The 25,072-nt window shown below is 36.6% G+C and overlaps 1 protein-coding gene across 1 annotated transcript in view; it reads left to right on the forward strand.

The window, feature by feature from the left end:
- LOC150090431 (uncharacterized) overlaps positions 1-25,072 on the forward strand; it is a 136,209-nt gene that overhangs the window by 14,296 nt on the left and 96,841 nt on the right. Inside the window, exons 3-6 of the mRNA XM_090390311.1 lie at positions 439-483; positions 630-677; positions 12,833-13,036; positions 23,598-23,758. Of these exons, the coding sequence (XP_090246437.1) occupies positions 439-483; positions 630-677; positions 12,833-13,036; positions 23,598-23,758 (458 nt within the window). The remainder of the gene's footprint in view (positions 1-438; positions 484-629; positions 678-12,832; positions 13,037-23,597; positions 23,759-25,072) is intronic.

The raw sequence follows: 25,072 nt of genomic DNA on the forward strand, positions 1-25,072 counted from the left end.
CTTATTTCTGTTGGATAATACAATAGTTTTGATCCCTATCATCACAAATAAATAGCTATGTTAAGTCAAATTATTAATTTGTAATGTACTTCCTGAAAAAAAATGGTCATGGGTTCGATGCTGCCTCCAGTATGGGTGTTGCAGTTGCACAGTATTTTTAACATGAGTTATAAATAGTCTGATTTGATATCAGCACTCAAATCACCTTAAAAACCAAATAATTACAACTGTGCTGGTAAGCACTATGCTCTGAACTGGTATTGAATAACTTGCAAATTGAATGGTTTTATATATTGCAAATGCATAGTAACAATGACATACAATTGAGAAAATATGCAAAACAAAGTTTTGCATATTTTCAAAAAGTGCTCGATTTTTGAGGTTCTACTGTGTTACCAAGAATAATTTCTTAATATTGCTATTTTTTTTTAATCTTAGAAACCTAAAACTGAGCTTGAGCAACAGCTAGCCTATAAAGAAGAGGTAAGTTAGATTCAACTTATTCTTTCATTTGAATGTAAAATAATTAAAAAAAAACAGGAAACACTAATTTTGTATGAGGTTCTACTAAGTTACCAAGAATAATTTCTTAATATTGCTGTTTTTTTTTGTTTTTTTTTTAACCTTAGAAACCTAAGACTGAACTTGAGCAACAGCTAGCATCCTATAAAGAAGAGGTAAGTTAAATTCAAACTATTCTTTCATTTGAATGTAAAATTATTAAAAAAAAAAAACCCAGAAAACACTAATTTTATATCTCTCATATCAAGCTTTGCCTTGATATATTTTTCATCTAGCTAATCTTATTCATTACAGAAAATGTTTAACTTAAATTCTTTGGTGACATTTAACAGATGACAGTATTTTAATCACTAATTTCTCATTTTCAAAATCTGTTTCTTGTGTATTTAAGTTATTCAAAGGTTTAGCATGATTATAGTGTGAATATTATTTTTTTGTAAATAAAATTTAACTATGATAGTAATTAATAAACAGGTAAATAACTTAGCTATCTTTAATATTTGGAATAATGCATTTTTATTTATGCACTGTATGAACAGAACCAGAGGAACTTACAACTTCATTATAATTGTTTCTAGCAACCGAACATCAGCAACAATTAACAGTGGTCCATATGTCTTTTGTGGTAGTGTGTGAACTTGATCTTATAATGTGCACACCTGTGTCTGTATGAGTTATTCCAATACCATAATCATCCAAAATGACTATCTCCTTTTCTTCTCTAAGAGACTAATCTAATGAGAGATCAATGTCATTAACCAGATATTTATCATTTCTGCATGAATATCATTTTACATTGGATAATATTTTCTACTGTTGTTTCGTTACATAAATGAATAAATATTCATTTACATTCTGTTTCATTTATGTTTATACTCCTGAATAGCCATATAGACAGAGTTTATAACTGCAGTCACTTTTGTATCTTAACACTAGAATTCTGACTACTTGGCTATAGACTATGCTTATGGCACAGGCATTGATTATGAAGAGTAGGATTTTCTCATTCTTTTATGTGTTTAAGTGGCCAGTAGGCTTTAAACTTCCTGATAAACTGTAACTACTTGGGAGGATAGTAAAGTCATGTACAAATCCATTTCTTGAATTTGTACATGATGACTTTCATGTATCATTGCTAACTTGTATCTCTACTGGTTTGAAATTCCTTTCCAGGATATTCTTCTGTTTAGATATACAGATGATCTTTGTCGCTCAATTATCAAAATTTTCTCCAACCCAATCCCAAATTACATCAAACCACCAATAAATATCTAATATCAAAGGAAGACATTTTGTCCATTAATAAAACGAATGAGAAAATGATTGTGAAAATAATTTTAAAAAATAAATAAATAAATAATATTTTTTACTTTACTGAAGCAGACAGGCCTTTTTGGACTTAGGTCTTGATCACAGGATAGTAAAGTGTGGAATGAATGAGGGAATTTAAAGTAGAGATTAGTTGTTATTTTGACACATGCATACGAAGTACCAAAAGTCTGAAATAGGTTAGGGGAGATGCACATTTATTGAATTTTGGTGCATTGAAGAGCAGTGCCCATTAAGTGAAAGAAGATTGTTTTCTTCCAACCCGAAACTTGCCCTTAATGCCGCATTGCGCCAGTTGTACAGAAGCCTTTTATGTGCAACAGTATCGAAAGCCTTTCTGAAATCTCAGTGTATGTCAAAATTATTTTTTTGCATCCAGTTCCTTGGTCACTGCATCATACTAACCCTATCAGATTGCAGATAGGTTAGACAGGACCACCCCTTAACAAATCCATGTTGCAAATGCAGCAGTGTCTCGATAGTTCATCTGACATCCATTTAGGTCTAAGCCTTGTAATAGTATTTGTTTGTATGAAAAGCCTAGTAGCTTCTTTGATTTCTTCCCATTTAGAATTTGTTGTTGGTAACATCAGTTGGTCCCATTGCACATAACTTAAAAACTACCTGAGACCTCTGTAGTCACCCTTACGAAAGCAAAAGCCTTTCTCTTTACGCGTGACAGTAATTGTCTTTAACTCTAGCCTGGTCCGCCCTGTTTTAAGCCTACATTTAACCCCCCACTTGAAAGTTGTCCCCCTTGAAAAAAACTAATAATTTCCATAATTTCTACTCAATTTACAAAATTGAAACTCTCAATATACATAAACAGAAGTATATTCTTTGATTTCCTACCTTTAGCGTTCAGCAAAAACTATTAATTCATTCGAAAACAGCAAAAATGTACGATCACAATATCAATTTATGAATTATTACTTCGGCAAAACAGCGTTAGACGCTTTGACGATGATATGCGCTACAGCATTAGTTTAAAATTCGCACCTAATCTGTCTAAAACGAATCAACAGACGCGGAGATATAATTGACTGGTCAAGCTTATGTCATTAGCATTACCAAGATGATCCAAGGAGAAAATAAAAAGGTAAACAACTTTTGTGGAAAACAAACAGTTGAGCATCATTACTTGCGAACACTATTTTGCATGGCTCTCTCACAACAGTTTGCTTTACTGCTTTTCATAACTGTTGTACGAAAGAATTGCAACGAATTTGTTTTGAAAAACAAAAATATCTTCTTTCCTTTCTTCAGTACATATTGTATCTACTAACAAAAAATCAAGGAAATTCATCTATTGGAAGCCACAGTGGAAACTGAAGGGAAAAAAAAAAAAAAAACTGTCGTAAAACTGATCACACAATGCGCATTTCATAAAAAAAAAGTTTGCTTTATTGTAATTGTTTTTAGAGGACTAAATCGGAACAGCAGTTTCATCGATGTATATTTGATCTTCTTACGAAATTTCAAGAAAAATTTTTTATTCATAGCTGTGTTATAAACTTCGAAAACTTATGTCGAGCAACTTTGCATGCATCTCACCTGGTGTGCAAATGAAAAAAAAAAAAAAAATGCGCTACTAGTAACAGATTGTGAAAATAATCCTTTACTCGTAGTGATGGAGTAGGAAATTGTAAGTAATTGTTATTGAATGCTTCAATATTTCCTTGATATGCATTTGATACCATCAAAAAATTTCAAGAGAAAAATTGAATTTTCATTATCACACAACGCCCGAAAAATTCACCATAAAATGTCGTGTTTTGATGCTTGAATTCCATTCTGAGCTGCAACTGTAATAAAGTCTATAATTTTTTAGTGTTTCTCACCAACCATTGAAGTAAAAACGGAAACCAAAATCTTAAAAAGTTAGTTTAAGTTTACGATAAATTTACAGTAGATCAAACAAAATACGATTATACAAAATGTTACTGATAATAAAATACTGAATTAGGATAAAATAAAACAAATGTAATTTACAGTGAATATACAAATAAAATGATAATAAAATACTGAATTAAAATGCAATAAAATATACTAGATTAAAAGCGCTAAAATAACTGAAGCTTTCAAAGGCTTCTGCCTTCTTCCTCAACAGTGTACTTCTATACTGTGGTGCCTCATTAAATACCAGCAGGTTCACGGTGCATCTCATGTAACGTGTACTGTTCCCGTACATGTTGGAACCGGAAGCGGCTTGGGAGCGTTCCAGGCGAAAACGTTCATCCCCTCCAAGGATTACCGCCTCAAAGAGGGGATGAATGCGTGTACCCCTGTCTCTATTTATATTGTTCCCAATAGAACTAATTCGTAGGCTCTCGAGCCACTTGCGGTCCCAAAATCTATGCGCCCGATCAGTGATGACTGCTTCGTCCGGGGAGATATGATGTTGCTTCTCCCAAAAATGTTCAGCTATGGTGGATTTACCGTAATCCGCATTTCTTATCGCGTTTGTGTGCTCCCCCAGATGATCTTTGAGACGTCATTTTGTTTCCCCCACATAACACTCCCCACAATCCGGGCACTGATGCTATATACGACCCCACTTATATTTTCGTGTGAGATGGGGTCTTTCACCTGTGACACGACCGTGTGCAGCTTCCGACCTGGGAGCTGCACACAGCGCGTCTGGTAATTCCTTAGTATACGAGCTATACGCTCGGTTAAACCTGGATAGTAGGGAACGTATGCGGTGGCTATCGGGGTGAAAGGCTCACGTCTGCTCTGCCCTCCACTAATGTATTTCTCTATGATCCTCTGGGGGTACCCACACTTCAAAAGATCCGCCGTAACACGCTCATACTCTATTTTTCTGTCCTCTGAGGTACTACAATGCGATTTTGCCCTATCTACTAGTGCTCTTATCACACTGTTCCTGTGATGGTTGGCCTGAGCTGAGTTGTAATGTGAGTATTGGCCTTTGCACATAGGTTTTCTAAACACTTTTGTTTTCAAACACTGGCCTTCTCTATAGATCAACACATCAAGGAATGGCAAAACCCCTTCCTTCTTCTACCTCAGAGGTGAATTGTATGAACGGGGAGAAGCTGTTTTCACTCCCCTTCCGAATAATTGAAAACGTATCATCAACATATCTTTTCCACGGACGCATAGGGAGAACCATATCATTGAATAACCTTGCCTCGAGCTCCTCCATAGCTAAATCAGCTATGATCGCACTGATGGGGGAGCCCATGGCTGCACCGTTAACCTGCTTGTACATGGTGTTGCAGAACACCATAGTGGTGCTTGAAAGACATAACTCTATTCCCTTACATATATCTTCTAGGCTTAATTGTGTCCTACTATTCAAGGTGGTGTCTCTCTGTAAGGCCATGTACGCACAACGTACCCCATTTTGAGGAAGAAGGCAGAAGCCTTTGAAAGCTTCAGTTATTTTAGCGCTTTTAATCTAGTATATTTTATTGCATTTTAATTCAGTATTTTATTATCATTTTATTTGTATATTCACTGTAAATTACATTTGTTTTATTTTATCCTAATTCAGTATTTTATTATCAGTAACATTTTGTATAATCGTATTTTGTTTGATCTACTGTAAATTTATCGTAAACATAAACTTTTTAAGATTTTGGTTTCCGTTTTTACTTCAATGGTTGGTGAGAAACACTAAAAAATTATAGTGTGAATATACCCAACCCCAGAGGCCTATTTGAAGAATGTAATAAAGTCATCTCTCTTGAACTGGCAGAGTAGCTGTTCACCAAATGATGAAAAACAGGGTTCATTTTCTTGAAATTTACAATTCCCTTCATTCACTTGGGGGAAAAAAAAACTCCTTAGGGGAGGGAGTCAACCCTTTCTAGTCCGACCCTAGGGAGAGAGAGAGAGAGAGAGAGAGAGAGAAATAAAAATACCCTTTTGGTGGGGAGAAGGCCAAGAGATTGTCAAAGGTCCAGAGCCCTAACTTTCATTTATTTTATTTATTATTATTTATTTATTGTATTTTATTATTATTATTATTATTTTTTTTTTCTTGTGTTGTTCTAGCAATCCATCCTGGATTGGGGCTTCCCTGGGCCGGGGAAGTCCTTTTCCTCTTTTTTCCTTCCCTCTCTTCATCTTATACAAGTTTTTCTTTCCTCCCTGGGAAACTCGTTCCCCCGTGAGGAGGGCGTGCAGATAGATAGTAGGAGAGGCCTTGCCCTCCTGCTAGGGACGAGTACCTGGAGGCAGTCGTCCATTTGATCACTGCTTCCATTTTGCCAAAACACAACATCACAATACAGAACACACACACATAAGCTCACAAACAGTTTTTCTTTCCTGTCACTTTCTCCCTTGCGGGATGAAAAACTTTTCTCTCTTTCTCGTCTTCCTTTTCATCTGTCTTCATCCAACATGTGATATTCTGATGCGGGATGAATTTTTTTTTTTTTTTTTTACATGACACATACTGGCCTTACCTTGACAGAGTCTGTAAAAACTGAACACAGCAACGAGGCGGAGATGAACTTTTGTTCTAGGAGCCGCCCATACAAAAAAAAAAAATAATAATAATAATAAAAATAGCATTGTAGCTCTACGTCCATTCATCCTAGGATGACAAAGTTCTAATTAGTCTAATGCGCATTTAATTAAAAAAAATAATAAAATAAAACTTTACTTTACTGCAATTGGTTTAAGAGAACAATATTTTGCATTTTTACTTTCTAACAATATTTTACATTTTAGCTCTGTTACAGTGTTTTGCTTTTGCTTTACGTTATTGCTGTAGCCAACAATATCGTGCATGACGTTTCATCCCAGATGCTGAAGTTTTAATTAGTCGGTTCATCCTAGGATGCGAAAGTACTAATAAGTCTGATTTTGGTCTGGTGCGAATTTGAGAAAAAAATCTACGTTGCTTTACTGTAATTGTTAAGGGAAAAATATTTTGCATTTTTACCCTAGAGAGAGAGAAAAATAAAAGTATTTTTTTCTTTTTTTGTGGGAAGAAGGCCAGGAGGTTTGTCAAAGGTCCATAGATCTAACTACTTTTTTTTTTTTTTTTTTTTTTTCTTTTTGATGTAAACCTCAAACACGAGAGGTATTAGAATCTATAATACTTAGTACCGTGCTTGGGTGGAGGTTGAGAAGACGAAAGAAGATATTTGTTGACATTGGACTTGAACTTCTGTAGACTGTAATTTTTCAGGAAATACGTATGAAGGAAGGTTGTTCCAGAAAACGGCAGTTGAATGAATAAATGAGGACGATGAAAAGTTGGTTCTTTCGAGTTTGAAGTTGGACAGTAAATGGATGTTGGCTGGTGGCAGCACATGTTCAGACTGTTTTGAAAGAGAGAGTGGGAATTATAGACGCCAATTCAGAAGAACAGTGCCCATGGAAGTATCTGTAGAAGAGGCATGCAGCAGAAACAGTATGTCTATGAGAGAGCGAGTGGAGAGACTCTGTTAAAGATGAATCATTAATTAACCTAACTGCCCTCTTCTGAATGGAATCAAGAAGCCTGAGAGAGGTTTTGGGGGCACCACCCCAGATGTGGGAACAATATTCCATGGCAGGGCGGATTTGCGATTTATATAGAGTGAACAGCTGTTTGGAAGAAAAGGAACGCCGAGAGCAAAAGAGAAAACCAAGTTTTTTAGATGCAGAGGAAGCAATACAGGTGATCCAGGCTTAACGCTGATAATTTGTTCCATAAAAACAGAGCGCTAAGTGAATCTGTGCTAAGCGAGCGCCGCATTCCCATAAGGTAACATGTATTTGTAAGTTACGGTCGGTGCCATAGGATATTTCCAAATCAATAATAAACAGTAGTGAAAAGATGTACATATAAAATATTCTGCATTACATACGTATATAATTATGTGGTAACTACTTACGTATCAAAATTAAACTTAAAATTCCAATTAAAATCATGAATTTAATTGATCTAAATTGATTTAATTTAATTGATGAATTTAATCATGAAAAATGTGTCGATTTTGGGTTGAACTTTGGCCCTCTTCAAAATAAACTAAAAGGGGTATTAATTTTAAATCCCCCGCAGTGTTACCACCCAACAATAAAGTCAACCGATCCTTCACCGCTTTGAAACCTGGCATGTTTTTTTATTCTTTCAATATGAAACCTCTTTTAGGCATTCGTTTCCATAAAAGTTCTGCTTCATCTACATTAAAAACTTGTTGAGAAGTATAACACATAATACCCATCTTCAATAGTTTTAACAAGTTCTTTTTTGAAAGTTTCGGCTCCTTGATCTCCACTTGCGGCTTCTCCCTGGATTTAAAATCTATTCAACCAGCCCTTACCAGTTTTAAATGGATCCACATTTTTTTTTTTTAGGTGAGTTTTTTTCAGATAATCATATTGGCTAATATCTCTCTCTCTCTTTTTATAATATTTAACTTAACTTAATTCTGCATTGGAATATTATCTTCAATAAAATTAGTTAGTCTTTCCATTTCAATCCTAATAGCTGGCCTAGCCCTAGTTGCTTGGAGCGGAACAGCTATCTTTCCTGCTGCTAAAATTAATTCTTTATTTTTTTATAATTGTTCTTACAGTTAAACTTGCAAGTCCTAAATTTCTCAAGTCGGCGTGGGAAACGTTTTAATGCTGTTTTTCTATTCATTTTTCAAGCTATAGACTCCATCAAATGAAATGATTTCATTAAATATGCCAAAAATGCAATCTGTAAAAAAGCGTTATAGTGATCTGTGACAGCGTTATAGTCAGATACGGGTTATAATATAAGAACAGCATTATAGCGAATCAGCGTAAAGTGAACTGCGTTATATAACGGGGGCCTGCTGTATTTGTAATGTGCTTGTGCCAAGAGAGATTAGAAGTCAGGGTAATCCCCAAAAGAGATATATCATTTTGCCTAGAAATCGGAGTGTCACTAAAGATAAGCATAGGAACAGAAGAATCCTTTTTGCGAGATATAAGACAAGACTGAGTTTTAGAAGGGTTGAAATCAACTAAGTTGTTGTTGTTGTTGTTGTTATTTGGTTTTTAGGAGCATTAGCAACTAAGGCCATATTGCTCCGGGATATGCGGTGGTCATTCCCTGAATGACCTTTCCACATCCTCCGTATTTGGTGGTGACGGGCTCGAACCCCGGTCTAATCAAGAAGCGTGTGCTACGCACTGCTGCTCCTTCCCACCTGGCTACGGAGGCGCCCAACTAAGTTGTCTTTGCTCCACTGGAGAATTACCTGAAGATCGGCATTTAAGCAACTGGTAGCAGATTTTCGAGAAATTGAAGCTGATTGAGCAGGACAAGGTTTCTCAAAATGGAAAGAGGAATGCAATGTGCTATCATTGGCAAAGCTATGGATAGGATTTCCATTCAAAGGAAGAAGGCCATTAATATACAAGAGGAAAAGAGTGGGGGAAAGAACTGAACCTTGGGGGACACCGGCATTAGTGGAGAAGTTAGAATACAGAGAGCCATCTACCATCACCCTCAGTGAGTGATCAGAAAGAAAACTGGATAACCAATTACTAAAAACAGTTGGCAAACCATAAGATGGAAGCTTGTTTAGAAGACCTTTATGCCAAACACGATCGAAAGCCTTTGAGATGTCAAGAGCAACTACTTGTGTTTCACCAAACCTTTCCATTGAATTAATCCATAAATGGGTAACTTAAGCAAGAATATCACCAGTGGATCAACATCGACGGAATCCATACTGGCGATCGTTGATCAGACGGAAGGTTTCTAGGTGGTTTAAGAGTTGGCAGTTAATTGATTTCTCCATTACTTTAGAAAGAGTAGAAGTAATTGCAATGGGACGATAATTGGATGGGAGGGATTTGTCACCCTTTTTAGGAACTGGCTGGATATGAGCAAATTTCCAAGCAGAAGGAAAAACACCTTTGGAATAAGAAAGTGAAAAAAGGCGGCAAAGAATAGGAGTTAATTCAGGAGCACAGGTTTTGAGAACAAGTGGAGAAATACCATCGGGACCTGGAGCTTTCTTAGCATCAAGATTCGTCAAAGTCCTTCTGACACCCTTTTGACGGAAGACCACAGGAGGCATTGGATGGAGCGTGTTGGGAATGGTGGGAGGTGTTTTACCAAGATCATTAATACATGAGTTGGAAGAAAAATGGGATGCCAGCAGGTCAGCTTATCCTTGGCTGAAATGACAACAGAACCATCTGGTTTAGACAGAGGTGGAAGCAGAGATGGACAAAAGTTGCGGCCAATGGCTTTGGCAAGAGACTAGAATGCTCGGCTACCATTAGGGCAAGAAGCAAGTTTTCTACTCGTAGCCTGTTCAAACTCTAGTTTGGACTGATTAATAACTGCGTTACAATTGTTGCGAGCTTTGGTGTAGGCAGAAAATGAAACTGGAGAACTAGAAACAAGCCAATTATGATATGCAACATTCTTCTCTTGAACAGCCTTAGCACATTTATTGGAAAACCAAGGTTTAGATAAAGGACGAGATTTTAAAGTTGACATCAGAAGTTTTGAAACAGTAATCCAACCAAGGAAAAGAAGAAAAGAAATCACGCAGGTCATTCCATTTTGCACTCTTGTAATGCCAAACAACACGAGGTTGGGAATAGCCATGAGATAAAGGCTCCATTGGAGAAGAGACAATCACCAAGTTGTCATCTGAAGTGCCTAATGGACCTCTCACTTCGACCGTGTATTTAGAAGGTTGTTTGTGAGAAAAAGATCTTAGTAATTGCAAAAGCCTTAGTAACTCGACCAGCTGGGTCGGTGTGACTAGAAAACGGAAGCCAGCTGGAGTTGTGAACATTAAAATCACCAAGGAAAATTACCTCACTGTTAGGAAAGTTGGACTGGAGAAAGTCAAGTTGCAAAGAGAGGAAGTCAAAGAGCTCCAAGTGGAATTGGGAGAACGGTAGAGACAACAGATGAATTTGACACAATGAGGTAGAGAGATTTTAAGCCAGAGAAGATCAAAGAGAGGAGATTCCAAATTGCCAAGTCTCTGACAGGGAATATCAGAACGGACATATGCACAAGTACCAACTTTGAGGCGAAAGGAATCATACAGCAAATAATTTGGGCATCTGAGATGAGCAGTAGTTGAATCAACTGATAACTGACATTCTGTCAGAAAAAGTACACGGGGTTTGGCAGACTGGAAGTGGAAATGGACATCGTTGAGATTAGAATTAGACCACGTAAATTTGTGAAATGAATTAGGAAGTGCTTGGAAGGTTTAGATCTTTTCGCAGATAAGCTTGCTCTATTAGTTTGACAATTCATGGTGTATTCAATAGTAACAAAAAGTGGGTGGGACATGCTGTATGAAGTAACGAAATTTTTGGATATGGCGTACACATGGTAAGAATATACCCAGATCCTTGACATAACGTGGCCTCAACAATGCTCCCCGCATACACACTACTCGGACTCTCTCCAGTCACTGGCAGAGTAGAGGTAGCAAGATTATACACTAGCTGATCCGGAAGCCTCCTAGAGAGTTACCAATAGGTTCAGTCCGGTGTACTAACTAGCTGCCGGCCTGCGAACACCGTTTTAGAGCTGTACCCTCGAAATGTAAGGAATATTGGATCTCGCCACAATGTTCATCATAACCTCAAAAGTCATCAGTCATACTGCATGATGGAGGAGATAGGGAAGGGTTGACCGGAACTTAGCTCTAGAGACTAAACATGGGTTCCACCACTTCAAGCCTCCAATAAGCAAAGTGGTGGTATTGCACCGGTTGACAAGAGTCATCTACCACCTAGTACTGCCTGGTAACATAGAGGGGCGGCGTTCCTCCGTGTGGTATTGGCATCATACGTCGACCCCTGCTTACGTTGGTTCACACCTGGGTGGTCACCCACCATGTACTTGTGCATGGAGGTTATACCCAAGATTACTAACAGTCCCACCAACGTGAAGGTGCAAGCAGAGGATTTAGCTGTCATAGACTGTCCAGACTTCGCCGAAATTGGGTCCACTTGACTTGAGTGTCACCCGAATATCAGTTCCATCAGCGTTTTAGACCCCAAGTAGCAAGTACATCTTGTCTGGCATATCTGAGAGAATGTCTGTGACAACCTCAAGGACCATACTTGGCAATGTTATAATAAATGAAATCCTAATCTTTTTCAATTTTAGAAAAAATAGTGTAATAATTAATTATTAGTAAACAATATTATATTATTACGTGTATGATATGCAAGTAATTTATAAATAAGCAATCTTATCAGGAATAAGGTTTGTGTTCAGTGTATTCCTGTGCTGTGCTATTGAATTACAATATACAATGTTGTATGTGAAAGTTTTGTTCCACAAGAATGGTTTTCCTTTTATTGAAATTCTTTACAGAAAATTTCATTTTGACGTTTATCGTTGTGCCAACTAAGAGAATAAGTGACAGCGGTACTAGTACATCTACCAACAAAAGGAAAGCGATCGATTTGGATCAGAAAATTAAACTAATAAGAATGTATGAAAATGGTCAAATATTAACAAGTATCACGCTGAATTCAGATTTGTCAATAATAAAATAGTAGCAATATGTTACTAGTCATTCCCAAATTACATAAAACTCGACGAAGTAAGAAGTCCTGGAAGGTACGCTTACGTATGTCGGGGACTTCTGTATTTTTGGATTAACCGGGAAATCGATTATCTAGGTTTTTTTTTTTACCATCTATCCCGGAAAATCGAGAGTCTACTGTGTATATATATATATATATATATAATATATATATTTTTTTATCATTATTATTATTATTATTATTATTTGTAGCTTGATTTATTTCATTGCCATACTCCTCTTTTTATTACTTTTCTATTTATTCACTCTTCTCTTTCTCCCATTAATTTTATCACTAAACTATTATTCATCATGGTCATTGGGTTTTTCTGATTATCGGTGGTCCTAGTCTTTGAACCTTTTTCCTTATTTTTCTCTCCATTTTCTTCCCCTTTTTTCACTTTGCATATGTGCTTATTCCCTTTCTCTTATGTATAATTATATAATTTTGCTTTTAGATCAAACTACTGCAAGAACAGCAGTATGCTCAAGAAGGAGAAATTAAAATGCTTAAAAACTCTTTGGAGAAAACATCAAGAGAACTTGATTTGGAACGTCTACAGAAAGAAGAAAATATACAACAGGAAATCAAACACTATAAAGATCAAGAAGAAAAATTGCAACGACATCTGCAAACACTGCAAACTGAACTCCAGTTCAAGGTAAAGTAATTAGTAATAAAGACAATTACAGTTAGTTATTTGGTTTTTAGGAGCATTAGCAACTAAGGCCATATTGCTCCGGGATATGCGGTGATCATTCCCTGACCTTTTCAGATCCTCCGTATTTGGTGGTGACGGGCTTGAACCCCGGTCTAATCAAGAAGCCTGTGCTATGTACTGCTGCTCCTTCCCACCTGGCTACGGAGGCGCCTAAAGACAATTACAGCAATGGCTTCTAGTTACTAACATGAATATACGCTATCCTCCAGAAATCTAGGTAATCCTGTTTTCATAGTCCATTGAAACTTCCTGGTATATAAGGAAGGTGTATGAGCCACGCAATTCTAATCAGCTGATGCAATACCACCACTTTGCTTATTGGAGGTTTGAAGTGGCGAAACCCATGTTTAGTCTCCTAAGCAAAGTTTCTGCCCCCCATCTCTTTCAACCCATGCACAGCGCTAAGTACTATAGGTTTTTGATACCTTTCGTGTTTGGGGAATTTCATCAAAAAAACAACCACACAGTTTTCATCACTGCGAGCTGAGCTGACTGATTTCAAGAGGGGTGTTATTGTCAATGTCACTTTGCTGGCTTGTTGATACACCATCGAAAAAACCATCATGCATGGTATCAGTGATGCTATCATGAAATGGAAGCATCATGATACCACTACTGCCACCACAATAAAGCACAGGAAATCCACAGAAACTCACTTCATGTGACCATAGGGTATTCAGAAGGGCAGTACGACAGTCTGTTCAGACACCCCTGCAAAACATCAACCAGGAGTTTCAAGCATCAGTAGCAGTTGAGGTCTGTACAAACATACTACATATAGAACTCTGGTTTGACCTGGCACCTCCATAGCCAGGTGGGCAGGACCAGAAGTGCGTAGCACATGCTTCTTGATTAGACCGGGGTTCGAGCCTGTGACACCAAATACGGAGGATGCGGAAAGGTCAGGGAATGAACACCATATATCCTCCTGGAGCAATATGGCCTTAGTTGCCAATGCTCCTAAAAACCAAAATAACAACTGGTCTGGCCCAAAATCCCAGCAGTATCTACTATATTGTAAAAATATATGATAAGTCTATATATTTATTAGTTTTTTAGTAAGTAAAAGTTTACCTTATTAGATTAATTTTGTAGAAAGAATATAAAAAAATAACAAAAATTTTAACGACAAATACCTCTCTCAATTTTAAGATCATGTTTTTTGTTACAGAAACAAACAATTTTAAAATACGATCAGCAAGTAAAAATGACTTAATTAATTTTACTTTATTATATTGCATTTAATTGGTAATTTTTCAAGTCAAATTTTGGTATTTGTATAGGGCGTTTAAGCAGTAATTATAGGTACAGCATTGAAATGCTAAAGAGGAAAACTTGAAATAAGAATACTTTTGGAATATGAAAATTTAGAGTAATGTATTTTGGCAACTGCGTAACATTTGTCATAAATATCATTAGCATAACTAAAACTTTAATTATACTGGTATTTGTTATTAGCTGTACTTTCACAAATTTCTTTGACAATTACATTAATCATGACCGTGGGAGCCGGCAGGATATTTTGAAAGGGGTAACAGGAAAAAATATTCCATTTTCTTATTATTATAATAATATAATAATATTAATATATAATAATAATATTTTCTTCTTATTATTATAATAATACAGGTGACCCCCGCTTAACGCTGATCATTCGTTCCGGAAAAACAGAGCGCTAAGTGAATCCGCGCTAAGCGAGCGCCGCTTTCCCATAAGGTAACATATGTATTTATGAGCTGCGGTCAGTGCCATAGGATATTTCCTAATGAATAATAAACAGTAATGAAAAGATGCACAAATGTCGGTCAAAATATTTAATATTCAAATATTTGCACATATAAAATATTCTGCATTGCATACGTATAATTATGTGGTAACTGCTTGCGTATCAAAAGTAAATTTAAAATTCCAATTAAAATAATGAATTTAATTTAATTGATGAATTTAATCATGAAAAATGTGTGGATTTTGAGTTGAACTTTGGCCCTCTTCCAAATAAACTAAAAGGGGTATTAATTTTAAATCTCCCGCAGCGTTACAACCAACAATAAAGTCAACCGATCCTTTGAAACCTGGCATGTTTTTTTCTTCTTTCAATATGAAACTCCTTTTAGGCATTCGTTTCCACAAAAGTCCTGCTTCATCTACGTTAAAAACTTGTTGAGAAGTATAACACATAATACCCCTCTTCAATAATTTTAACAAAAGTTCTTTTTTGAAAGTTTCGGCTCCTTGATCTGCACTTGCGGCTTCTCCCTGGATTTTAAATCTATTCAACCAGCCCTTACCAGTTTTAAATGGTTCCACATTTTTTTCTTTTAGGCGAGTTTTCTTCAGATAATCATATTGGCTAATCTCTTTCTCTCTCTCTCTCTCTTTTTAATATTTAACTTAACTGAATTCTGCATTGGAATATTATCTTCAATAAAATTAAAGTCTTTCCATTTCAATCCTAATAGCCGGCCTAGTCCTAGTTGCTTGCAGTGGAACAGCTATCTTTCCCGCTGCAAAAATTAATTCTTTATTTTTTTATAATTGTTCTTACAGTTAAAGTTGCAAGTCCTAAATTATGGCACACATCCGTTTGTCGTTGACCGGAATCGATTCGCTTCAAAACGTCTAATTTACTTTTCAAATTCAGTCTTTTTCTTACATTTATAGTTCGTACTGCGCCCAGACGTTGTTGCTTTTTCATTCCTATCAGTCATTATTAGCTCTTCGAAAATGTAACTGCGTTGGTTGAATTAATTACGATACAATGTTCAAGTAAACTTTCCGTTACGCACGATGTCTAATACTCTACTGAGTGATGACTAGACTTCGGATAAATGCATATAACGCAAATATTACAAGCAATATACTTGATCATTTTTTAAAATGTTGATCGCGGAACTACGTAACAAGTCACTGTACTGAAACTAAATTAGCGTGCGAGAAAATTTTACTAAGCGTGGGAAAATTTCTCAAGTCGGCGTGGGAAATGTTTTAATGCTGTTTTGCTATTCATTTTCAAGCTATCGACTCCATCAAATGAAACGATTTCGTTAATATGTCAAAAACATAATCTGTAAAAGAGCGTTATAGTGATCTGTGACAGCGTTATAGTCAGATACGGGTTATAATATAAGAACAGCGTTATAGCGAATCAGCGTAAAGCGAACCGCGTTATAACGGGGGCCTGCTGTATAATAATAGTAATATATAATAATAATATTTTCTTCTTATTATTATAATAATAAGAAGAAAATGGAATTTCTTGTTAAAAATTCTGCAGTGGGAGAGGAAAGAATTCTACTTACAACAAAAGTAAATATTGAGTGCCTATCATCTTCTCAATATTGGATTATGGATGGTACATTTAAAACCGTGCCCACAATTTTTTATCAGTTATATACAATACATGCACCTGTCAGTAATGAAAACTATTGAATTCTTCCTTTAGTTTGTGTTGATGACAAATAAGAGTGAAGAAATTTATAAATGTTTGTTTCAAGATATGATTGACTTTGCCGAAGAAAATGAAATTGAATTGAGACCACAGACCATATTAATTGACCTGGAATCAGCTGAAATAAATGCCTCCAAAGGTGAGTTCCCTAACGTGTCTAATAAGGTTTGTTTTTTCCACCTCAGACAATGTATTTGGATAAAAATTCAAGCAAGTGGACCGGCATCTCAGTACAGCACCAGTGAAGAATTTTGTTTGTTGCTTCGGCATTTGTGTGTCTTGGCATTTATTCCTTCTGGTGAGATACCACAAACATTTAATGTTCTGAAGCCACATTTACCGAGCGAAGCTAGTGATGTGATAAAGTGGTTTGAAGACAATTATATACAGTGAAACTTCCCTTTAACGGACAGCCATAGGGAACGAAAATTTGTCTGTTAGAGAGAAGTGTCCACTAACAAGAAGTCTTAGGGAGAAAAAAAAAATAAAGAAAAATCGTTAAATGTTTAATGTAAAATTAAATTAAAATATATACAGATTTTGAACAATATTTTTGTAAATAATATACAATTACATACACAAGAGATAAAGAAAAATTGTTAGAACGTTTAATGTAAAATTAAATTAAATTATATACAGATTTTGCACAATATTTTTGTAAATAATATACATACAATTGTGCTGTGCATATTATGACTTTATCTTAAGAAAAATACATACAGTAATCACTTATTTTCTTCTGCACCTTCTTCTGGCTGATAATTTTGTTTTCAACATTTGTTTGGAGTGAAGAAACCATCAAAAGTCCTTCAGTATCTTCTTCAGCGGCGAAAAACATTTTTAAACGATTGATTTGTATGAGCGCTTCTTCTATTTTCATCGGTGGTTCATCGTTAATATGTTCTTCGACAGAATGACCTCCTTCCATTTCTTCATCCTCATGAGGAACTTCTTGAAAAATATCGATGATGATGTCGTTGATATCTAGAGCACCATCTTTTGTAGTGAGGTTCGAGTCTATATCTTTGTAGCCAGGGTCACTCGTAGCGGAAGTATCGTACATTATCAATAGATGTTGAAGTTCTTGTTCTTCTTGGTGCTCCACATTGCTGTTCACAACTTCAATTTTTGCGTTTGAGAAGCCAGACTTTACAAAACAGTTCACAACAGTTTGTTTTCTAATTGCGTTTACCGAAGAGGAAATCCATTGAATCGCATCTAGGATGCCGAGTTTCTTTGCAAGGTCACTCGCATGGTCACTCGCAAGGTCACTATTCATGTTTGCAATGAGATGTCTTAAAACACGTTTTCTGCAGTGAAGTTTAAAATTTTTTATTATCCCTTGATCCAAGGGCTGACACTCTGCAGATGTGTTTGGTGGCAGAAAAACGATTTGAATGTTGGACAATTCAATGTGCAGGTGAGATGCAGCATTATCCACGAAAAGAATAATTTTTCTGTTTTGATGAATCATGTTTTGGTTAAAGTGACTTATCCATTCGCTCATGGTATCTCGTGTCATCCACACTTTTTTATTAGCCTTCCAGTCAATATTCAAAAGATTCAACTTTATGCCCTTGAAACAACAAGGATTTTGTGGTTTTCCTATAACAAGAGGTTGTTCAAAGTCTCCCAGCATATTTGTACACAATAGTACAGTCAAGTGTTCCTTAGAAATTTTTCCGCCTTGGCACTTTTCGTTTTTTAGACTTATTGTTTTTTCAGGAAGAGCTTTAAAAAACAACCCCGTTTCGTCACAGTTGTAAATATCCTTAGCTTCAAAATCACGACATAAATCTTCCAATTTGACGGTCCATTCTGTTACAACCCCAGTATCAACAGATCCACCTTCACCACTTACGGTTTTCCAAGATATTTTATGCCGAGTTTTGAACTTGTCTAGCCATCCCATAGAAGCTTTGAACTCATTTACTCCCATAGATTTCGCAACCTCCAAAGCCTTTTCCCTAATAATAGGCCCATTAATGGGAATTTTTTTAGCACATGCGCAACAAAACCATTCATGCGTAACATTGTCAATTTGAAGTCCAACAGTTTTCGAGAATGATTTTTGAACCTGATCATTTACGTGTTGCCAAAATTGTTTGAGCAGTTCATTTTTTTTTCTTTAGGATGTCGCTTACCTGCATCTTCCCGATTTTGAATTTTGCAGCGAGATTGCGAACACTATTTTTTGCCGATCATACGCATTAATGAGTTCGACTTTATCTTTTAAATTTAAATGTTTACGAGAATACATTGTGCACTTCACACGACACTGAACATAACTGAAAACCGAAACTCAAAAGACGAAAGGTCAACAAAATCCCCCCCCCCCTGCACACACCGAATTCATCAGAAGTTTTACCCGTGCCTTAAAATTTTTGAAAAAGGGTTTAGAACCGCGACGTAAACCTTGATAAAATTCAGAGAATCGGAAATAGAAAATAAACACACGATTGAGGCACTACGTGGAAGAAACGTTCCTAGAAAAAGGGCCGTGAGCTCGCCTGCTGTCCGTTATTGGGAGATCAAATTAAGTGCTAATCTAAACAAAACAGTGCAGATTGCCTGTCCGCATCTGTTTACAGATCATGTCCGCTAGACAGAAGCTGAAAACACGTTAAAACCAATAGAGGAGAGTTGGGGAATTTGATGATGTCCGTTGTAGAGAGGTGTCCGTCAGGAGAAGTTTCACTGTATATGGAAGAAGTAGACTGTATATGCGTAATGGTACAGTAAATTGCACTTCACCATTATTTCCACCAACATTATGGTCCATATATGATTCCATTCAACTGAGAATTCCACGCACCCAAAACAGTGTTCAGGCTTGGCATAGAAGATGGGAGTGTATAGTTGGACGAGCACATATTGGCTTATATAGGATCATTGAGGAATTTCAGAAAGAACAGCAACAGGTTGATAATTAGGCTGAATGCATATTTTGTGGTGAATCCTGTCCAAAATGCAAGTAGGCGACAGTTGTGAGAGAAATGAGAATAATGAGGATTGTGAACGATTGTGAAAATAGATCTGTGATGGGTTCATGGTGCCCAATATCTTCGTGGTATTGTGCACACTTTATATGTGTATATACACTGTGTGATCACTGAATTATGACCACCCCTATGAAAACTGAATGTGACCCATTGGCCACGTGAGGTACGAGAGTGCGAAGTTAGTCGACCTATGTAGTATAGATAAGGTGTCAGTGGTTCAGTAGGTAGTAAAATTCTGAGCGTGATGGATAAAAGGAAGGATTTATGAGACTTTGATAAAGGACATATTGTGGGTGCTCGATGAGCTGGTGCCTTGATTTCCCAAACGGCTGAACTGGTGTGGTGTTCGAGAGCTGCTGTAGTTAGTGTACCAGGACTGGCGTCAAAATGGTCAAACAATGACTCTACAGCAAAACTGCAAAGGTCAGTAAAAGGTTGATGTTAGAGGTGAGCGCCGGGTCCGACGATTCGTACAGGCGAACATGCACAGCACTGTTGAAGAGTTGACTACCCAGTACAACATGGGCCAACCCGGAACAATATCTGGCATGACCATGCGTCGCACGCTTACACGTATGGGCTATACCAGCAGAGACAACCCCTATGGCATCCTCTCCTAACCAAGCTTCATCGTCGTAAAAGACTCGCCTGGTGCAAAGAGTATGCAAATTGAACATTAGAAAATTGGAAGGTGTGCTGGTTGGATGAGTCACGTTATTTACTCCATTCCATGGATGGTCGTGTACGGATTTGGCGTCAACAACATGAGGCTCTTGATCCATCATACATGGTATCAAAAGTGCAGGCCTGTGGAGGCAGTTGTATGGTGTAGGGAATTTTTCACTGGCAGAAACGTTCGAGCCCGTCGCCACCAAATATGAAGGATGCGGAAAGGTCAGGGAATGACCACCGCATATCCCGGAGCAATATGGCCTTAGTTGCTAATGCTCCTAAAAACCAAACAACAAACAAACAAACTGGCAGAAACTTGGATCCCTGGTGCATGTGGAACAACATATCATTGGTCTCCGCTATTGTCAACTGCTTGCTGACTGTGTACACCCTGCTATGTTGCACTTTTTTCCATATGGCAATGGTGTCTTCCAAGATGACAGTGCACTGAGCCATCAGGCACTTGTTGTGCAGGAATGGTTTGAGGAACACAGTTCTGACTTCCAGCATATCGATTGTCCCCCGAACTCCATCGATATCAATCCCACAGAGCACTTGTAGGACACTATGGAAAGGCATATCAGACATCTGGATACACCAATCACCCCCATACCTGCATTGCTGGCCGCATTACACGCAGCTTAGTTGGCCATGCCTCCTGAACGCTTCCGACATCTTGTTGAATCAATGCCATGTTGGATAGCTGCTGTACTGAGGACAAAAGGAGGACCTATGAAGTATTACGTAGGTGGTCATAATTCAGTGATCACTCAGTGTGTTATATAAAGTGTGTTGTTTATTCATTAATATGACTTAAAATATTAACATTATGATACACTGTAATGTTTTTAGCGGCCGTATTGATTACATTAAAAACATTTTTTATCACAAACAGTTTGAGATATGGACCCTAATTTTTTTTTTTTTTTTTTTTTTAAATATAATTGGTATGTCAGGATTTTGGGTGGCACCAATAGAACTCTACATCATCAGTATTCATGGGAGAATGACTGCACATAAGCCAAACATCACTAGCTTCACTTAATAGTCTTGTTTTGCATGGTAGAATGAATGCCATAATTGGATCATAGAGCAGTGGAAACCCAGTTCTGTGGAGTGACAAATTTCTCAGCACATTATTCTGATCAGATGGGTAGGTGTGGAGAATGCCTAAACATCTACTGCCAGGGTGCATTGTGCCATCAGCAATGTTTGCAGGAGTCAGGATTATAGTGTGGTGCCATTTCATTTAGTATTGGTATTAGTATTAGCCATATAGTGCAAGGAAGCTATAGGCTTTTGCTGTACTGGCCAAAAAAAAAATAAATAAATGAAAATGAAATAATTCAAATACATTTATAGAACACACTATAAAGCTGTCTTGCATTTTAGCTGTCAGCACCATCTTCACTTGCATTTGAAATGTTCATAAGAAGAAACTGGAATTTACAAATAGAAGGAACACATGTTTCTTGTGGTAAGCTTAGGACCTTTGGTGGTTGTGCCTGGAACCATGAATGCTCACAACTACTTTAACATTTTGGACCATTCATGCTCTCTAAGATTTGGCAGTTCTTTGATACAGATCCATGTTTGTTTCAGTGGGATGATGCCTATGCATCATGCCATGTTGCCAATGCTGTCAAAAATGTTTCTTGTACATTAGCATTAGCAAAGGCACATAATGCAAGAAAGCAAGCTTATATAGAATCAGCCACAAAAAAAAAAAACCTTATTTCACCCATCCACTTGCTCCAAATGTTTGTCAAGTTCTGCCTTGAATCTATTTAAGCTATCAACTTTTACAACGACAAATGGAAGTTTGTTCCTGCAATCAACCACCCTCTGGCTAAAGGCAAACTTCTGCACATATATCCTACAACCGTCTTTCCTCGATTTGAATTTATGCCCTCTCAGGCGATTATTCTGAGCAAGAGGAAGAATCCCATCAGCATTGAGCATGCTCAAACCATTCAAGGCTTTATACACCTCAATCAGATCACCTCGCAGGTGCCTAGTCTCCGGACACTGTAATTTGCAAAACTTAAGCCTTTCTTCGTAAGAGTAACCCTTTGTTCCTTTCACTAATCTTGTTTCCCTTCTCTGTACTCATTCCAACAGCTCTACATCCTTCTTAAAATGAGGCCTCCAGACCTGTATACAGTACTCAAGGTGTGGCCTGACCATTGCCTTATACAAGGGGATAATCATCTCCTTATCCCTGCTAGAAAAATTCCTGTATATCATTGACAAGACACCATGAGCTACTCTTGCAGACCGTCTGCACTGCTCAGAAAACTTCATATCTGCCTGCACAATTACCCCCAGGCCCTTTCCATTCTCTACCACTGTCAGTGTAGTACCACAGAGTTGATATGTTACTCTGGGGTTACTGCTTCCCATGTGTAGAACTTTACATTTGTCAATGTTAAACTCTTTTGAACATGGATATTCAAAAGAGATCATGGGGTCTTGTCAATGATATACGGGAATTTTGCTATCAGAGATAAGGAGGTGATTATCCCCTTGTATAAGGCAATGGTCAGGCTACACCTTGAGTACTGCATACAGGTCTGGAGGCCTCATTTTAGGATGTAGAGCTGCTGGAACAAGTATAGAAAAGGGGAACGAGATTGGTGAGAGGAACAAAGGGTTGCTCTTACCAAGAAAGCCTTAAATTCTGTAAATTGCAGCATCTGTAGACTAGGCACCTGCAGTGTGATTTGATGGAGGTGTTTTTTAAGACCTTGAATGGTTTGAGCAAACTCAGTGCTGATGGGAGTCTTCCTGTTGCTCAGATTACACACTTTAGGGGATATAAATTCAAATTGAGGAAAGACAGTTGTAGAATAGATGTGCAGAAATTTGCCTTTAGCTAGTGGGTGGTTGATTGCTGGAACAAACTTCCGTCGATCGCTATGAAGTTGATAGCTTAAATAAATTCAAGGAAGAACTGAACAAACGTTTGGAGCAAATGTATAGATGAAATGGGAAATTTTTTTTTTTTTTTTTGGCTGATGCTGTATAAGCTTGTTTTCTTGCATCATATGCCCTACTAATGTTAATGTGGGGTTGACTTTGTTATGCTGAAGGATGCTCTTGAGTGCATCTTTTTGTATCCTCAGGAACACATCATTCACATATGCTTCTAAATCTAGTCATGATTGGCAACTCTAATGGGCATTTATACAGTTTAGAATTTTCGCCGAATTTTGTTTAATTTAATTGTAACCATCTTTTATTTTAAATAAAAAGTTAATGAATTGTGAAATTATCAAATTTTGGAAAATATCGCTGAAATGAATTTTATTTGCTTGTTATGTATTCCCTACTACTATTCCTTCAGTTCAAAGTTATTAAAAGTATTATGTTGCTTTAGGAACGAGAAATGCTTACAGCTAGTGAAAAGAATCGTGCCTTACAGCAGAGACTGAAAGAAACTCCACTTTCAGTAGAGAAATGTGGTGGTACTACCTCTTGTAAAAAGTTAATGCCAAAACTTTCTCCAAAAAAAGGATCCCCAAATAAATTTTTGAATAGGCAAGTTTGTTTATTATTATTTTTTTAATCCATTTTTTTGTAAATTGAAGTGATGATCATAATATCCCTTTTTGACATAACTTTTTGCTTATACTAATTTCACTTAGATTTTTTATGTATGTGATAACTGCAACCTTAAATGATCCTTAAAGTTGGACAGCATTAGATATTATAGCTGTTCAGTAACTACACCAACTTGATTAATTTTAACTATATTTGTTTAATGAACTAAGACACATAAAGTATTAATATTACTAGGAATTCTTCTCAGAGACGAATAGGCATTCTTACAGAATGCTTATTTTATGTTTTCGAACAATGATTTTATTGTTTCTTCCTCAGTACTAAACATTGAGAAATGAAAAATTGAACTAAACATTGAGAAATGAAATTTAAGAAATAATAGTAGTCATTTAGACTTTCAAGAGAAAGAGACTTTCAAATTGGCATGAGACTTTCAAGAGACTTTCAAATTGGCATGAGACTTTCAAGAGACTTTCAAATTGGCATGAGATTGGCATTTTTATGTATATGGAGATTTTTTTATTGCCTGAAAGGCCAATAAAAAAATGTTTTTCGATGTTTTGTTCTTGTTGGCAGTTGCCCATCACTGTGCCAGATCTCTTTGCATTAGAGAATCTGATGCGAAAGGTTCCGATTCTGATATGTAGGTTTTTCAGAATAATTTAGCCTATCTATTAATAGACAAGGGAAAATCTTTTATCCTTTATTTATAGAGTTTGGCACAGTGTGTTCTTAAATGAAAGTTTTTTTTTTTTTTTTTTAAATATATATTAAAAATATTCAAAATCCCATGAAGTTTATGGGAACTGAATAATTTACTGGGTGTTTCACATAATGTGCGCCACCTGTTAATTTGGTTAGTTTTGATTTTAGAAGATTTTACACATAAATCTCTTGTGCTATATTTCTCATGACTTTTCAAGATAATGATAAAAAATAAATATAAAGTTTACAGTTACAGTTTTATGGATTTCTACCTAAAATTTGCCTAATCAGTTGCTTTTTTTGTCAATTAGAACGCTATTTGGCATCATTTGTCTAAAAATATAAAAAAAAAAAATTATTTTTAAATTTCCTCTGAACTTCAGTTTATGAGGTAAAAATAAGTATGCCCTCTTCCCCTACTTGATATTAGCATTAGCAGAGGCATGTGATGCAAGAAAGCAAGCTTGAATTTATTTAAGCTATCAACTTTCACAATGACAGATGGAAGTTTGTTGCAGCAATCAACTACCGCTGGCTAAAGGAAAATTTCCACACATCTATTTGACAACTGTCTTTCCTCTATTG

The sequence above is a fragment of the Mastigoproctus giganteus genome, chromosome 2 (genome assembly GCF_048544385.1).
Source record: "Mastigoproctus giganteus isolate SK-2022 chromosome 2, ASM4854438v1, whole genome shotgun sequence".
In the NCBI taxonomy this organism is placed as follows: domain Eukaryota; kingdom Metazoa; phylum Arthropoda; class Arachnida; order Uropygi; family Thelyphonidae; genus Mastigoproctus; species Mastigoproctus giganteus.